At 43.3% G+C, this 18,697-nt stretch overlaps 1 protein-coding gene across 2 annotated transcripts in view; it reads left to right on the forward strand.

The window, feature by feature from the left end:
• kpnb3 (karyopherin (importin) beta 3) overlaps positions 1-18,697 on the forward strand; it is a 63,184-nt gene that overhangs the window by 24,436 nt on the left and 20,051 nt on the right. The window contains exons 5-15 of one of the 2 annotated variants that reach the window (XM_038817699.1): positions 1,544-1,637; positions 4,505-4,609; positions 5,710-5,832; positions 7,297-7,417; positions 9,625-9,712; positions 11,288-11,394; positions 13,542-13,669; positions 14,073-14,162; positions 14,435-14,608; positions 16,351-16,569; positions 16,656-16,739. In XM_038817699.1, the coding sequence (XP_038673627.1) occupies positions 1,544-1,637; positions 4,505-4,609; positions 5,710-5,832; positions 7,297-7,417; positions 9,625-9,712; positions 11,288-11,394; positions 13,542-13,669; positions 14,073-14,162; positions 14,435-14,608; positions 16,351-16,569; positions 16,656-16,739 (1,333 nt within the window). The remainder of the gene's footprint in view (positions 1-1,543; positions 1,638-4,504; positions 4,610-5,709; positions 5,833-7,296; positions 7,418-9,624; positions 9,713-11,287; positions 11,395-13,541; positions 13,670-14,072; positions 14,163-14,434; positions 14,609-16,350; positions 16,570-16,655; positions 16,740-18,697) is intronic. The other variant, XM_038817700.1, reaches the window with a different exon arrangement.

The following is an 18,697-nucleotide window of genomic DNA, read 5'->3' on the forward strand; positions in this document are numbered from 1 at the left end:
GAGGAAACCACGCACACAGGGGGAGGACGTGCAGACTCCACACAGACAGTGACCCAGCCGGAATCGAACCTGGGCCCTGGAGCTGTGAAGCATTTATGCTAACCACCATGCTACCCTGCTGCCCATTCATGTAGGCCCGACCAGATCAGGATGGACATTTCATTCGTGATTAGGCATGAGTGAACCAGATAGCTTTTTATGCTAATTGAAACTAGTTTCATGCTTGCCATTACTGAGACTAACTTTCAATCCAGATTTTCCATCAACTTAATTTAAATTCTGCCAATTGCCATGGTAGTATTTGAACCCGTGAACCCAGGGCCTCTGGGTTACTAGGCCAGTGATATTCCCACTGCGCCACCATCTCTTCCTGACCTGCCAAGCCACCCAGAACCTGAAATACTGGTATTACTGATGTTTCTTGCGACTGGAGAACAGCATCGCTGACAGTAAAAAGAGGGGCCAGATGGCCTGTTCCTATAATAAAAACAGGAACTACTGCAAGTCGGGTAGGGGAGGAAGAGTGGTAACGCACCGTGGGCCAGATCTCTACTAATTTTTTTTGCCAAAAATGGTGTCCATTTAAAGGGGGTTGGTTTCGCCGATTGCCGTACAGCTTCAGTGAATTCCTACAGATGCTTGTTTGACGGCTTTCTATTTTGCATATTTTAAAGAAATAGGCTTGAAATCTGAACCGATTTTGAAACTTTATGACTGAGGCTTTCTAAGCCAATCTGTGAATATTAGCTCAGAAGCATAGGAGTAAGAGAACTTTCAGCCCCTTGAGCTTATTCTGTCAATTCAGTTAGATCATGACTCATCTTCATCTCAGCTCCATCAATGTATCTTGGTTTTGTAACTCTTAATACCAATACCTAACAGAAATAGTATCAATCTCAGCTTTGAGATGTTCAGTGTGGTCCTAGCCTCCAGCATTTTAGGAGACGGTTCCAGATTTGGGGAGAACGTGCAGACTCCACACAGACAGTGACCTAAGCTGGGTGCCTGGCACTGTGAAGCAAACGTGCTAACCACTGTGCCAGCATGCAAGGTTGTAACCCCCTTGTGCTCTCTCCCCCCGCCCCCCCAAAAATAAATGGTATCTTTCCATTCACCCCATCAAATCCTCCATATTCATCTTGAGCCCTCAATCTGATGACACTTGGGAAGTGAGCTGATCCTATAACCTTTTTCACCTGGGGCTTTAGAGGTCTGTGAATTGAGGAACCTGTAAAGTAATAAATGCTTTAATTGGTATTAGAGTCCTGATGCTGGTAAGTTATTCTAGTAGGACGCGAGTAGAAAACAGATGTTAATCCATCTTAATTTTTACAACTGTTTCGGTAAAGTCTTGCCCCATATTTCCTCCTTTTATTCCCCACCTCTTTCCAGTACCCAGGCGGTAATGGGGAAAGTCTGGTTTGAATTTAGGTTAAGGCTAACCACAGCGTATAATGAAATACATTGGGATTCACTGCTTACAGTTAATTTTCAGTTGTGTGTACGGAATTATGAGTTGATTTCATCACCCACCAATGTTTAGGAATTTCCCGGGAATTTTTGGAAACCAGCAACAACATTACCTTGACGTTATTAAGCGAATGTTGCTTCAATGCATGCAAGACCAGGAAAAAACGGTAAGGATCATCAGTGTGGGTGTTTTCACTGTGCTCTACTGTGAGATGTGCTTTATAATGGAATTTGGATTCTTTGGATTTTTTTATTAGAGGACTAGGAAGCTGATTAACTAGTGACAGTAGGCTGTTTATCCTGTAAAATGAATTGTAGCGATTAACAGAAGACATTTTTATTGTTATAATCTCATTACTGTTCATTTGAGATTATTCTGAAAGCAGTATGGATCGAGGAATGGTATCCATTTCTGCTGTTTTTCATAGTCCCCAAGTGTAGATTTTCTTCCCATTTTTTGTTTTAAAAAAAAATTAAGTAACTGTCCTTTTACCCGAGTCATTCATATAGATTATAAACAATTGAGGCCCCAGCACTTATATCTGAACCACTGGTTAGTTGATTGACACTCCAGGTTTTATGTTGCTTCCAAAAGTCACTTGTTATTCAAGAAGGTGCCACATAAAAGGTTACTGCAAAAGATAAGAGTTATATATCAGCATGAATAGAAAATTGGCTAACATCAGGGAAATATGATGTGGAGATGCCGGCGTTGGACTGGGGTGAGCACAGTAAGAAGTCTTACAACACCAGGTTAAAGTCCAACAGGTTGTTCAAACACGAGCTTTCGGAGCACGGCTCCTTCTTCAGGTGAATGGAAAGGCTTGTTCCAGAAATGTTTATATAGACACAGATGTGGAGATGCCGGCGTTGGACTGGGGTGAGCACAGTAAGAAGTCTTACAACACCAGGTTAAAGTCCAACAGGTTTGTTTCAAACACGAGCTTTCGGAGCACGGCTCCTCTTCAGGTGACACCTGAAGAAGGAGCCGTGCTCCGAAAGCTCGTGTTTGCAACAAACCTGTTGGACTTTAACCTGGTGTTGTAAGACTTCTTACTATATAGACACAGTCAGAGATGCCCCGGAATGCGAGCACCTGCAGGCAATCAAATCATCAAAGATGCAGAGAGAGAGGTAACTCCAGGTTAAAGAGGTGTGAATTGTCCCAAGCCAGTTCAGTCGGTAGGCCTCTGCAAGTCCAGGCTTGTTGGTGGGGGCCCGAATGTAATGCGACATGAATCCCAGATCCGGTTGAGTCCGCATTCATGCGTGCGGAACTTAGCTATAAGTTTTTGCTCAGCAATAGAGTGTGGACAAATGACTCATTTTCAGGTTAGCAAACTAACCAGTGGTGCAGATATAAGTGCTGGGGCCTCAATTGTTTATAATCTATATGGATGACTCGGGTAAAAGGATAGTGCGTGTTGTAGCCAAACCTGCTGACAATGCAATGATTAGTGGGGCAACAAGTTATGAGGAGGAAGCAAAGAGATATAGGTAGATGGTGGACAAAACATTGGCAGATGGGAGTTTTTTTGGAAAATGAGGTTATCAGCTGTGCTGGAAGAATAGAGATGCCAAATATTATTTGAATGGAGGGGGATTAGAGAGTGTTACAGCACAGAGTTCTGGGCGTCCTTTTAGCATGCAGGTACAGTAACTAAAAAGGAAAGCATAGAATCTCTACATAGCAGAAGAAGGCCATTCAAATATGCACCAACCCTCTGAAAGAGCACTGCCCCACCCAACCTGCACATCTCTGGACACTAGGGGGAAATTTTGTATGATCAATCCACCTAAACCTGCACATCTTTGAGCTGGGGGAGGAAATCCATGGAGACACGGGGAGAATATGCAAACTCCATACAGATGGTATGGAAATGGAATGTTGGCCTTTTATTGCAAAGGGAATGAAGTAGGAAGTCTTCTACAACTGTACATGACATTGGTGAGGATACATCTAGAATACTGTGCGCAGTTTGGGCCTCATTTTTAAAAAAAATAAATTTAGATTACCCAATTATTTTTTCTATTAAGGGGCAATTTAGAGTGGCCAATCCATCTACTCTGCACATTTTTGGGTTGTGGGGGCGAAACCCACGCAGACACGGGGAGAATGTGCAAACTCCACACGGACAGTGACCCAGAGCCGGGATCGAACCTGGGACCTCAGCGCCGTGGGGTGGTTGTGCTAACCACTAGGCCACCATGCTGCCCTGGGCCTCCTTATTTAGGGAGGGTTATATTAGCATTGGAAGCAGTTCAGATGAGGTTTACTAGGCTGATTCCTGAGCTGAAGGGGTTGTCTTGCGAGAAAAGGTTGAGCAGGTCAGGCTTATAGTCAGTGGAGGATGGAAGAATCAGAAGTTATCTTATTGAAACACAAGATTCTGAGAGACTTGAGGGGAGGGGTATTGAGAGGATGTTTCCCCATGTGGGGGGAGTCCAGACTAGGGGCCACAGTTTTGAAATAAGGGGGTCTCCCATTTAAGACTGGGATGAGAAGAAATTTCTTCTGGTTGTTAATCTTTGGAATTCTCTATCACTCAGTGCACTGGAGGTTGTGTCATTGAATATATTCAGTATTCAACCTGGTGTTGTAAGACATTTCTTACTGAATATATTCAAGGCTGAGTTAGCCAAATTTTTGATCTTGGAAGGAACTGGAAGGTTACAGGGGTGGTGGAAGGAAAGAAAGTGGAGTTGAGGCCAGGTTTTTATTGAACGGAGTGGAGCAGGTTTGATTGGCAAATTGCCTTTCTCACTCCTAGTTCTTAAGTTCAGGCTGTAACTCATCAGAAATGTGAGTGATTTTTCCGGTTGAATTTAACCATTATTTTTTGGTTACTTTTAATTAGCATCCTTCAATTCAGTGTCATCGGTAAATTAAAAACAAATTGAAAATTTGATTGCTTTAGGTCCACGTAGGATTATAAACAAAGAAAATTGTTTTAAAATCAGGGGCAATTCACATCTAAATGAGCAATTTTAATAAAATGGGATGTTGAAAGCTGCCGTTTGCTTCTTTTGGTAGATCCAAATGCTTGCTGCTAGGGCTGCAGCAGCGTTTGTGCTGGCGAATGAGAATAATGCTCCCCTTCAAAAGCACTTTGCCGACATGCTTCCTGGAATCCTACAGGTATGGAATTTACTTTTGCTATTTGAGAGAAAGCCTGAAACATTTGATGTGTGCGTTTCTATTTTACGTCCATTGCGGAGTTTATGAATTTGGAATCTAATCTTGTATTTAATAAATAACCAAAGTGTTTGTGGGTGTTTTGCAACTGGCCAGTGCTAGGTAGATTATTCAGGGTTTCGTACAATGGACATCAAGAAGATATTTTCAATTGTGGGACATTCAAAAATGGACATCTTAAATATAAGATGGTCACTAAATTCGGGAGAAACCTCTTTGCCCGGAGAGTGGTGCGAATGTAGAACTTACCAACGAGTGGTTGAAACGAGTAACGGAGAGCATTTAATGGGAGGCTAAATAAACACAGGAGGGAGAAAGAAATAGATGGATATGTTGAACGGGTTGGGTGAAAAGGAATGCGAGGTGGCTTGTGTGGAGAATAAACCCCGACATAGACCTGTTTTACTATCTGGCCTGTTGCTGTGCTGTAAAATTCTGTTTATTGATGTGGTTATTTTAAAATACTTTATTGCTTGTAATTTTTTTTATAGAAGAGGACGTAATTCAGTGTAAATGATTGTTTAACGTTGTGGGTAACAGTATAAAGTTATGGACAACACCTAATGTTTATATTAAATGCTTTAAAATTAGTCTGACGTCCCTTCCAAGGAGGGTCATTGGGCACAATTTATTAGGCGAGGCCAGCAAAAGCTTGGTCCAAGATATAGAGTTTAAGAGCATCTTAAAAGAGGAGAGAGGTTCATGGAGGAATTCCAGAGCTTGGGGCTTAAGTAACCGAGGGCAAGACAGTCAGTGGTGGAGCAATGAAAATCAGAGATACACAAGGGACCAGAATTGGTGAAACCGTTCTCGGGACGTACAATGAAACCATTGAAGTGTCTTTGAGAGATACTGGTGTCGGTAGTGGTCATACGAGAACAGAGGCATTCCTTTAAATGTTCAATGGTATGTTTTGGCTTGCAGTTTTTGATTCTGGGGCTTTTCATGAGCCACAGTGCCTTTTAAAATGTTTTCAGTATTATGGGCACCTTTTTGGTTCGTTCTGCGCTATACTTTTATTCCTCTTTTGTCCTTTGATTTAGGCCGTCAATGACTCCTGTTATCAAAATGATGATTCGGTGCTGAAATCGTTGGTGGAGCTTGCAGACACAGCACCAAAGTATTTACGCCCTCATCTTGAGCCCACTTTAACATTAAGCCTCAAGGTAAGCATTGCAGATTTCTGCTTAATCTCCCATTTAAACATCCATATAAGTTAATTGTATAAATACAATCCTCAGTTTGGATTTTATCCTGACTAAGTCAAATTTAAGACAACCAGGTACTGTGCATTTGACTTAATTATTTTGATATAAAATTTCCATAGAATCATATAGTACAGAAGGAGACAATTCAGCCCTTTGTCTCCATTCTGGCTCTTTGGAGAACTATCCAATTAATTATATTCACTTACTCTTCCTCAATAGCTCAATAAGTTTCTCCTTACGAGCATCTACTCTAATTGCAGGCAAACTTTCCACTTTCTGTTTTTAGAATTGTACCTCCTGGAATTTAAACAAATCATATTCTTGTCCGTTATTTCAGCAATAAAGATGCAAACCGTACCAATTTATTTGTGTTGTTTTTGGATCTGTACAACTATGTAGATTATTTTGTATTATTTGCTCATGGGATGTGGGTGCCATTGACCAGGCCAACATTTATTGCCCATCCCGAATTGCCCTGGAGAAAGGTGGCGGTGAGCTGTTGATTTTGACCCAGGACAGTGATATATTTCCAAGTCAGGATGGTGGGTGACATGAAGGGACATTTCCAGGTGGTGTGTTCCCATGCATCTGCTGCTCTTGTCATTGTAGGAGGTGGATATCCGAGGTTTGAAAGGTGTTGTTGAAGAATATGAGAGCGCTGTGGTGGATTTATACTTCTTCATCAGTGCAAGATTCCATTTTCCAGCACTCTTCCAAATATAAATGCATCATACTGTGGATGCTAGGAATCTGAAATAAAAACTGAAAATGTTGGAAATACTCAGCAGGTCTGGCAGCATCTGTGGAGAGGACAAGTTTTTTAAAAAAAATTTAGATTACCCAATTATTTTTTCCAATTAAGGGGCAATTTAGCGTGGCCAATCCACCTACTCTGCACATTTTTGGGTTGTGGGGGCGAAACCCATGCAGACACGGGGAGAATGTGCAAACTCCACACGGACAGTGACCCAGAGCCGGGATCGAACCTGGGACCTCGGCGCCGTGAGGCAGCAGTGCTAACCCACTGAGCCACTGTGCTGCCCTTGGAGAGGACAAGTTGACGTTTCAGGACTCTGAATTCAGGATCCGTTTCAGGTTTCTTTTTTCACTCCCACCACATATTTTGCCTGATCTGAGTATTTTCAGCATTTTCTGTAACTATTCTAAATACCGCGGAATAGTTTCAATCCCATTGGGTGAGTGCTGTGTTGAACCTGAAAGAGGCGTAATTACCCGGGAGAGCATGGGAGCAAGGAAAGGCCTGAGATGGTCGGTGTCTACAGCAGGTTAACTTTATCCGTGTGTGTTACTTGGTTTCTGGTTCGATTTTGGTTAAGTGGTTGATTGGTTACACTTCTACTTATTTACCACTTGGAAAATAATGTTTGAGTTGATGTTAATTTGTCCGACTTGAATCGACAGCTCTGTGCAGACACTGGACTGGAAAACATGCAACGTCAACTGGCACTGGAAGTGATTGTGACTTTGTCTGAGACGGCCTCTGCCATGCTGAGAAAACACAGCAATATTGTATCGCAAGCTAGTAAGTAACTGTTAACTTCTCTCCGTTTAGATTTCAGCTCTGTGCTAGATCCTGTACCTAGAGATTACAACCTGGAAACTAACCATTTGGCCCATCTAATCCATAGCAGCATTTGCGCTTCCCACAAGAAAATAGTCTTGGTCCCGTTTATCTACCCTGTGGCCATTTGCTTCGCCTAACCATCCAGACTGATATTCAATGTTGACGTTCAGAAGGAGGCCATTCAGTCCATCGAGTCTGCACCGACCCACTTAAGCCCTCACTTCCACCCTAACCCAATAACCCCCTCCCCACCAACCTTTTTGGACACTAAAGGCATGCCCAATCCACCTAACCTGCACATCTTTAGAATGTGGGAGGAAACTGGAGCACCCGGAGAACATGCAGACTCCGCACAGACAGTGACCAAGCCGGGAATCGAACCTGGGACCCTGGCGCTGTGAAGCCACAATGCTAACCAATTGTGCTACCGTGCTGCCCCGTGTGATGCAAAGCCGGGTGAGCTGTGAGGAGGTTCCTTCAGTGTGATTTGGGCAAGTTAAATGAGTGGGCAAATGCATGGCAGATACAGTATAATGTGGGTAAATGTAACGTTGTGAGGTTATCCATTTTGGGCACAAAGAGAAAGGCAGATTATTATCTCAATGGCTATAGTTTGAGAGAAGGGAATGTGCAACGAGACCTAGATATCCTTGTACACCGGTTGCTGAAAGTAAGCGCACAGGTGCAGCAGGCAGTAAAGAAGACAAATGGATTGTGGCCTTCATTGCGAGAGGATTTGAGTACAGGAGCAGGGATGTCTTGCTGCAATTATACAGGGCCTTGGTGAGACCACACCTGGAATATTGTGTGCAGTTTTGTTCTCCTTACTTGAGCAAGGATGTTTTTGCTATGGAGAGAGTGTAGCGAAGGTAATTTTAGAAACATGGGAACCAGTTTGGGATCAGCAAGCTCTCTCAAACCGCAGTGTGAAAATGACCAAATAATTTTTTTACGATATTGATGGAAGGATAAATATAGGCTAGTTCATCAGAGATAACTTCCCTGCCCTTCTTTGAAATAGTGCCGTTGGGATCTTGACATCCTCCCAGACAGGGCTCAGTTTAACATCTCATTTGAAAATGCCACCTCCAACAGTGCAGCACTCCCTCAGTATTGCACTGGAGTATCAGCCGATTTCTGTGCTCAGGCCCTGGAGTGGGACTTGAACCCAGAATCCTGTGATTGAAAGGCGAGTGTGCTACCAATAAGCTACCACTGACATTAGTTCTGGTAAACTGACATCAATTGTGTTTTAAAATGATGCATGTGCTACAATCCCATTTTTCCTGATCTACCTCCAAGGCTGATGGTTTATTGCCGAAGTGAATAAACAAAGAACAGCCCTCCAAGCCTGCGCCATCATGGTGCCTAAACTAAAACCTTCTGCACTTCTGGGGTCCGTGTATCTCCATTCCCATCTGATTCATGTATTTGTCAAGATGCCTCTTAAACGCTGCTATCGTATCTGCTTCCACCGCCACCTCCGGCAGAGAGTTCCAGGCACTCGCCACCCTCCGATTAAAAGAAAACTTGCCTCGCACATCTCCTCTAAACTTTCCCTCTCGCACTGTAAACCCTTGTCCCTAAGTAATTGACTTTTCCACACTGGGGGGGGAAAGCATCTGACTATCCACTCTGTCCATGTCACTCATAACTTTTGTAAAACTCTCCCTCGACCTCCTTCATTCCAGTGAGAACAAACCAAGTTTATCCAACCTCTCCTCCTAGCTAATGCAGACCAGGCAACATCCTGGTAATCCTCTTCTGTACCCTCTCCAAAGCCTCCACATCCTTCTGGTAGTGAGGCGACCAGAATTGTACACAATATCCCAAACGAGGCCTAATTAAGGTTGTGTACAGCTGCAGCATGACTTGCCAGTTTTCATACTCAAAGCCCTGACCAATGAAGGCAAGTATGCCGTATGCCCTCTTGACTACCTTATCCACCTGCGTTGCTATTTTCAGTGATCTGTGGACCCGTACACCCAGATATCTCTGCCTGTCAATACTCTTAAGGGTTCTGCCATTTACTGTAATTGCCACCTGTATTAGACCTTCCAAAATACATTGTTTCACATTTGTCCGGGTTAAACTTCATCTGCGATTTCTCCAACCGATGTTAACAGATACTGGGTTTTATTTTCAATTAATATATCTTTCCTCAGTTCCACAGATGCTGGCAATGATGGTGGATTTGGAGAATGATGAAAACTGGTCAAATTCGGATGAACTTGAAGATGATGACTTTGACAGGTAATTTACATTTAATGAAAATGAGCTGATTATGGAAAGACGTGCGTTGAAATCAAATGCACAGCAGATGAGCACCAAAGAAGCTGTATTGTAATTTGACTGCATTTCATGTCCAAGTTCTCTTTAACAAGACCACCATAAAAGCTGATCAATTAATGGTTTGCACTGGGCAAGTTTACTTGCAACTAAAGCACTGATTATTTATTCTTTTGTGTGATGAATTTAGTTATTTCCTGTGGTTAGATGAATAGATTCCATTGCAATGATTATCTTCCAAGGTGAAGTAAATTATCCATTGAGAGGCATAAAATCTATTGAAACTCCATTATGTTTGATGTCAGAATAGGATAGTGGATTATATTGCAAAATAATGCTATAATCGATTGAGAAGATCACCAATTTTAATTATCACTGTGATGAGCAGTAATGGTCTTGTTCTTAAAAGGGATATGTTCCCGTCTTGAGGTTAGACACCCTGCCATGATGAGTGGGATAGGTAGTTAGCTCCCAAGCTGATTCCTTCTTAACTGGTTACCAGAAAGCTTCTTTCTAAGTGGACTCCATTCTCACCCCAAAAATACTTAGTTACAGTGTCCGAAATCTTCCCCTGCGTGCTTTTGTGCTTGTCTTGTAGATTAGCTCACTTACCTTTGGTAAATCAGTCGTGGTGTGCAATCGTTAGCAATTAGCAGCGCAACAGCATTTTGAAATCATTTTGCACAGAGCTCTCCTGGCCAGGATCCACTCTCTGCTGCCTGTATCTGAACTCACACCAAGTCTTCTTCACCCCCTTGTGGCCGATGACCTGCATTGGTGTCCAATGCAGCACTGTCTCAATTTTGAAATTCTCACCCTCCTTTTCAAATCCCTCCCGAGGTCCTGCCCACTCCGTCTCTGAATGCTCCCCCTCCGTCGCTCCGACTCTCGCTCCCTTTACAAGATTCCTTAAAATCCTCCTCTACAACCAAGGCTGTGGTCACCTGACCTAATATCTACTTTTTTTTTTATAAATTTAGCGTACCCAATTATTTTTTTCAATTAAGGGGCAATTTAGCGTAGCCAATCCACCTACCCTGCACATCTTTGGGTTGTGGGGGGCGAAACGCACGCAGACACGGGGAGAATGTGCAAACTCCTCACGGACAGTGACCCAGGGCCGGGATTCGAACCCGGGTCCTCAGCGCCGTAGGCAGCAATGCTAACCACTGTGCCACCGTGCCGCCCACCTAATATCTACTTCTGAGGCTCGGTATCAAATATTGATTGATGTTCAAATGAACTGTCTTGGGATATTTTCATGACACTGAAGGTTTTGAACGAGTGCAATAGTTAGTGTAATTGGTAATATGTTATCCCTGTTATGATTGGAACAAAATTGCAGCTCTTCTCATTCAAAAGTACAGATTAGAATGGTAGAAATTTTGTTGAAGAGATCAACTTGCTCCTGAGGCTCATTTTGGTTTAGAAAAGTTCATGGCATCATTAATTTGACTTCAGTCATTTTGCAAATTGAATTTTAAAAATTTATTCTTAATAGCTTTGCTAGTGACTTGTATTGACTTTGTTTTAAATTAGCAACGCTGTTGCTGGTGAAAGCGCCTTGGACAGGATAGCCTGTGGTCTCGGTGGTAAAGTCGTGCTTCCACTGATAAAAGAACACATCATGCAGATGTTACAAAACCGTGAGTATGGTGCATTCAGTGATTTGAATTGCTTTGCAGTAAGTTATCTATTTTAGACAATTAAGACCATAAGACATAGCAGCAGAATTACACCACTCGGCCCATTGAGTCTGCTCCGCCATTCAGTATTCGCTTATATTTTTCTCATCCCCATTACCCCTGATCCTCTTATCTCTGTCTTAAAGACACTCAGTGATTTGGCCTCCACAGCCTTCTGCAGCAAAGAGTTCATTTTCATTTAATCCTTTCGGAGGTATCGCTCCCGTAAACTGGACCAGATCATCCGGAACGCCCCAAAAGAACTCCTGCACCTCCCGCCGCACGTCACCGGCAGCCACCTGTATTCCAACAACAGGAGTGGCAGATTGGGTATGCTGAAACTAGAAGTGCAAATCCCATCCGCGGTTATTCACAAACGCGAGGCACTCAATGTCCACTGACGTGGTCATAAGGGCGTCCTTCCAGTACCGGGCTGAAAGCAACACCGACACCATTGGAGGACTGCGTATGCTCAAGGTCCTAAAGGGAGTCGAGGATTTCCTTCCCAGCACGTTGGACAGCAGCCAGGTCGGAGAGGACCCCGGAAACCTAGTTGCGGCATTCCCCATGGAGAAGCCGGTGATTAAGTACGCTGCGTGGAGCGAGTGGGAGATGAGAGTGGAATCTTTAGCACACAAAGTCCCTTTTAAGCATACAAAACTATATTGCTAACCAATCACACCCTTTTCTTATGCAATATAGTTTGTTGTTCCTTTGAGTTTTGGTATTCTTATGATTCTGTCTTGCCTGATGGGTGCAAGATGAAAAGCTTCGACAGGATGTCACTTTTTTTTGTTTGAGCAGTATTTCCCTTAAATTAATTCCATCAATCTAACTGAATCCTGCCATATGATATGTCAATTTTGTTTGAAGGTAGATAGCAGCCAGATTTTTAACATTGCTATTTATGCTCGGCTCCTATAATCAGTGTCAGAAACACTAAAGGATTACTACCCAACAAACACTGTGCACCAGAAAACCAAACCCATAATGAACGGGTGAAAATCATAATTTTCATTCCATCACAAGTCCAAATAGCCATTCTTTTTTTTTTTTAGAAAAAAGAAAATATGCTGGAAATATATAGCAGCACCTCTGAAAAGCTGAGATGGTTTTGTATTTCAGGTTTCTATCAAAAATGGAAAATTCTGGTAGTACCTTGGAAGAACCATGGCAATTAGGTCCCTGCTGTCTCCAGTGCGCCGTCGCCTGTTTTGGCAGGAGCACTTTAGTTCTAATTGGCAGAAAAATCAGGGTTCTGAAAGTGTGCATCAGCTGCATGTGTTACACAAGCACTAGCACAGGTATTATTCACTGTATTCAAACAGTCTTTATGTGCAAACCTTCCCTCTGTTATTTTATGTATTCTTGTAGTTACTGCCAATTAATTTCCCCCAATCCTGTGTAATCTCTTGTATTCCCAGTTTATTTTACAGCTGCAAATTTGCTAGTTTACCCCGAGCCCTTATGTGACCTCCCGCCCTTCAAATTATTGTCCTGCTGCGTTAGTCCCAGTGGGATGTGAAGTTATGGAAGGTACTTTAACTCTCCAGCACTTAGAAAGTCAGTATTACTTGTTAGGCCAGTTCTCCTGGTGATCCTATTTCCAATGTTGTTTATCTGTGCAATTCAGCTCGTGAGTGAATCATTCACGTGTATTGGAAGACTGCACTACTGCACTTGTCAGCAAGTTTGCCAGTTGTTAAGGTTCATGGCTTAACTTCCAGACCACGTTTTCTCGATCCACTTGTGTCGAGGGACCATTTATAGAGCAACCAGCAACACAAAAGTAGATGATCCTGGCCATGACTGTTTTTGCACCTTGCTGTGAGCAGGACGGTTGATTATGACATTGATTACACTTAAAATACTTCAGCATTGGTGGCTGTGTCTCCTTCCTCCTAGCTCTGAAATTCCCCCTCTAAACCTCTTCCACTTTCCCTGCTTTTAAGATGAGCTTTAATCCCCTTTCAACCATGTTTTTAGTCACTTGTCCTAAAACCTGCTTTTGGCACCCAATTTCTGTTTGACTGCTCTCTCTTAGACTGGCTTCTGATGGTCAATTTACTGTAATTATGCATTTTAACGCGAGATGTGATGTTTCCTAGCAGCTGACTGGAAATACAGGCATGCGGGCCTGATGGCCTTGTCTGCTATTGGGGAAGGTTGCCATCAGCAAATGGAGGGGATCCTCTGTGAGATTGTGAATTTTGTCTTGCTATTTCTTCAAGATCCAGTAAGTGAAATAAAATAAAACCTGTTATTCCAATGTGATAACTATCCTGCCAGGGGCCGTCGCCTTGCATGTGGAGGCTGGCCATAATCACTGAGATGTTGCAACCCGTGATCCGGTGCATGTCAGCTTCTGATGGCAAGTTGAAGAGGCTTGGTGGAGGGAGAATGCTATTAGAGCACCCTGGTGGTCTTGAATTTGGTAAAATGAACACGGTGGTTACTCTATCGAGCAGCATTTAGTGCATTCAATTGATAAAGCTGTCATATTCCAAATTATATACTCATAGTGGTTTTTCACAGTTAATTTGGACAATTCTATCATTTGAAATATTTTATGTTTTCTCTGATGGATTGCAGGAATATGGCTGAATTTAAAATGTAATATGCTTTTGATTTCATTTTAGCACCCAAGAGTTAGATATGCAGCTTGTAATGCAGTAGGCCAGATGGCCACAGACTTTGCACCGACCTTTCAAAGAAAGTTTCATGACAAAGTAAGCATTTATTTATATATTTTTTAGCTTATGAACCTCTTTGTAAAGCAATAGTCAGCTCTCGTACGTTTACATGACACTGTAAATGATTCATGCTAACATAAACACCGCTGACAATCTGGCTGTCATGTCTTTAGCCTTCTTCAGTTCTTCATCTTTTTTCGATTTTGAAATTACGGCTGAAAATTATATTTGTAAAAGTCCCGTTGTAGTTGGAATGTAAAGGGGAACATCAGTTTGGGCTAGCAGCGTTTTTATTGTGTTTCAAACAGGTCATTTCAGCTCTCCTGCAAACCATGGAGGATCAGGCTAATCCACGAGTTCAAGCTCATGCTGCTGCTGCTCTTATTAACTTCACTGAAGATTGCCCCAAATCGCTGCTACTCCCATACCTCGACAATCTAGTAAATCACCTGCATGTTATCATGGTAGCTAAATTACAGGAGGTAAGATATTTCGCTATCCATTTTTGATTTGAACATTTCAATCTAATACTAGGTTAAACTTCATTGCACGTCCTAAATCGGGATAGTGTTTAAAAAGGGTTATCTTGTACACAGCCGAGACTTTGAGTCCGTTAAGAATAATGAGGTTTGTCGTTGAGGTACATAGAACATAGAACAGCACAGAACAGGCCCTTCGGCCCTCAATGTTGTGCCGAGCCATGATCACCCTACTCAAACCCACGTATCCACCCTATACCCATAACCCAACAACCCCCCCTTAACCTTACTTTTATTAGGACACTACGGGCAATTTAGCATGGCCAATCCACCTAACCCGCACATCTTTGGACTGTGGGAGGAAACCGGAGCACCCGGAGGAAACCCACGCACACAGTGGGAGGACGTGCAGACTCCACACAGACAGTGACCCAGCCGGGAATTGAACCTGGGGCCCTGGAGCTGTGAAGCATTTATGCTAACCACCATGCTACCCTGCTGCCCCAGAGTTAAAGGGAATATTCTTTGATTGACGGAATGTGACAAGTGATGTTCCTTGGGGATCTGCGCTGGGGCCTGAGTTTTTCCCCATATATTTATTTATTCATGACTATTTTTAATGCCCCCAGAGAGCGCTGGAGGCTGGGTCATATATTCAAGGCTGAATTAGACAGATTCTTGATTGGCAAGGCAGGTGAGAATTATGGACGGGGTTGCAGGCAGGAAAGTGGAGTTAATGCCGCAGATCAGGTTAGCAATGATCTTATTAACTGGTGGAGCAGCTCATGAGGCCGAAAGGACTCCTATTTTTTAAATTTTGTTAATGACTGGCATGGAGGAATGAATAGTTTCCATGTTTACAGGTGGTACCAAGTTGGATGACGAGCTACGGTGTACGGGTGGAAGCTGGGAGTTATAAAGGAATAGGGGCAGATTAAGTGTGTGGTAGTTATAAAGGAATGGGGCAGATTGTGTGTGTGTGTGGCAGATGGAGTTCAGTGAGGGGGGAGACAAATCAGAAGGTTCTCTTAATGGCTAGAGAGTAGAAACTATCGAGGGCCAAAGGAATTCTGGTGCTGAGGTACAGTCAATAGAAGCTAGAGAACAGGTTCAAAAGTAATCAAAAATGGAAGTGGAATGTTGGGCGTTGCCTCCAGAGGCTGAGAATAGGTAGACTCTTGGTCAGGCCTGAAACTGGAGAACCGAGCTCAGTTTTGGGCTCCTTTGCAGGGGTACAGTGCAGATTCAGCTGACCTGAGTCTAAAGGGTTACGTTGAGGGGCATAAACTTGCATTCCCATGAATTTGGACGGCTGAGAGCTGATGTAGGTGAAGTGGTTAAAATGATGAATGGATTTGGTAAGGTGGATAGAGGGAAACCGTTTCCCCCTCGTGGGTGAATCTAGAACAAAAAGGCATAAACTTGGAGCGTGACTTGAAAAGCGAAATCAGAAGGTGTTTCTCACCAAGGGAAGTGACGATGTGTAATTTGTTATCTCAAAAGGGTGGATGGTGCAGTTCAATTTAAATTTTCACAGCTGCGATATTTTTTTAGAATAAGGGTATAGATCAAAGGTGGGTAATTGGAGACCATGATCTAATCGAATAGTGGAACAGGCTTGAGGGGCTGAACAGCCGCCTCCTATTCGCCAAGCGACCTTGAGATGAAAAAGCTTTGTTTGTTTATTCAACGCTGTCCGCGTGTATCAAGGCTGCGGCAAAATTGATGTTTTGTTCTCTCTCAAGCTCGTGCAGAAAGGGACCAAGCTGGTATTGGAGCAGGTTGTGACATCCATAGCATCAGTAGCTGACACCGCAGAGGAGAAATTTGTCCCATACTACGACCTGTTCATGCCATCGTTGAAGCACATTGTGGAAAACGGAGTGCAGAAAGAGCTCCGGCTCCTGCGAGGGAAAACTATTGAGTGCATCAGCCTGATAGGCCTCGCAGTGGGTAAAGATAAGGTAACCCAGGTTCATTCAAAGCTTCAGAGCTGTTTCCTAGTTTCAGCATTGGTGTTCATTCCATTAACTCCAGTTGTGTTTTGTAGTTCATGCAAGATGCCTCTGACGTGATGCAATTGCTCCTAAAAACCCAAACTGATTCCAGTGAATTGGAGGATGACGACCCACAGGTATGTCAGCTTATTTTGCAACCCTCTGACAATGAGGGTATAGGTATTTGAGTGCTTAGTGTCGATCTGTAAGGAATCACTTTTTTCATTGAATATTGTGTTGCTGCAGATGTGCCTCTTCCAGTGAACTGGCATGGCAAGTTTTCCCATTTCTGGGAATTGACTCGGCTTTCCAAAGATCCTCATTATCTTGGTTTGTTGTTTTTTTTTTCTTCCCAAATCCATCTGGGTTGGGGATTACTCCAGGCTAATTGCGCTCTTTTATATTGCTGGTGGTGCTAGTGTGTGTGTAAAGCAGGAGTTAAATCCTCCCGACTGCTGTTGATAGCTGGCGGCAACCGTTGGGGGAGCAGGGAAGAGGGAAAATTATGTCTCTGCTACTGCTCTTTGCCAACCATTAAAGAAGCTGGGAGAGTGACGTTGAGTGAGAACGTAGTTGAGGAAGATGTTGCAGCCCATGCCAATTCAAGATTGGCTTGCTGGCATGCAACTAAATCCTTTAAGCAGCAGCTGCTTGACCAAGGACCGAGAGCATCTATGTATCTGTGAGTGAGTGGAAATTGAATGAGGGATGGTTGTCTTTTTAAAACAACAAAAACATTGGTCTATCTTTCTCTGGGGCAGTATCTGTTCACTGGCTACCACCTCTGCAAGAGTCTCCCAGCTCATCATTTCACTGCCAGCCCTTGTAAAAGGGCTATGACATTACTCCCCTTGAATTTCTGTATTCTTTCCTTTCCTGGTAATTATTAAGTTTACTTTTGGAAGTTACTATTGAGCCTGCTTCGTTATCCCCATCGTTGTAACTCTTTACGAAGAAAATAAAAACACTCTCCTCAACTAGATCATAGAATTTACAGTGCAGAAGGAGGCCATTCGGCCCATTGAGTCTGCACCGGCTCCTGGAAAGAGCACCCTACCCAAGGTTAACACCTCCACCCTATCCCCATAGCCCAGTAACCCCATCCAACACTAAGGGCAATTTTGGACACTAAGGGCAATTTATCACGGCCAATCCACCTAACCTGCACATCTTTGGACTGTGGGAGGAAACCGGAGGAAGCCCATGCACACACTGGGAGGATGTGCAGACTCCGCACAGACAGTGACCCAAGCCGGAATCGAACCAAGGACCCTGGAGCTGTGAAGCGATTGTGCGATCCACAATGCTACCGTGCTGCCCTGTTATTTTTTTGCCATTTATATTGGAAGCTGTGCCTTCTTGTTACCTACTCTCCTGCCAATGGAAACACTTGGAAATGGGGGTTATCCATGTGGAAGGTTCCTCTCTTAACTGACCAAAAGGAACATTAACTTAGCTACATAAAACCAGATGAGATTGGCGATGTGCAGTGGTTCTGCCTGCTGTAACCTAAGCTCTGTACCTCAAACCGTTTAATATTGATATTCTTTTCCTTAACAAGAATGGGATGAGGAAACTTTAATTTTCATCATGATCCCATTTGTCACGGGTACAGTAATATAGTGGTTGTGTTGCTGGATTAGTAATCCAGAGATAGGAGTTCAAATTCCCCCATTGCAGTTGGGGAATTTAATTTCAGTTAATCGACTAAAGGGGTCTACTGGATTGTCGTTTAAAATTTCTGTCCGGTTCGCCAGTGTCCTTTAGGGAAGGAAATCTGCCATCCTTACCTGGTCTGGCCTATATGTGTCTTCAGACCTAAAGCGGATGCGCTCGCCTCTAACTGCCCTTCGAAATGACCGGGCAAACCAATCGGGTGTATCAAAAAAAAACTGCCAAGCAAAGCTGTAATTCACATGGACTCAGCGGTTCACAAACTCAGCTCATCGTCGCCTTCTCCAGGCCAATTCAGGCCCACATCCCATAAATAAAATTTTTTAAAAAAATAAATTTAGATTACCCAATTATTTTTTCCAATTAAGGGGCAAATTAGCGTGGCCAATCCACCTACTGTGCACATTTTTGGGTTGTGGGG

The sequence above is a fragment of the Scyliorhinus canicula genome, chromosome 14, assembly GCF_902713615.1.
Source record: "Scyliorhinus canicula chromosome 14, sScyCan1.1, whole genome shotgun sequence".
Classification (NCBI taxonomy): Eukaryota; Metazoa; Chordata; class Chondrichthyes; order Carcharhiniformes; family Scyliorhinidae; genus Scyliorhinus; species Scyliorhinus canicula.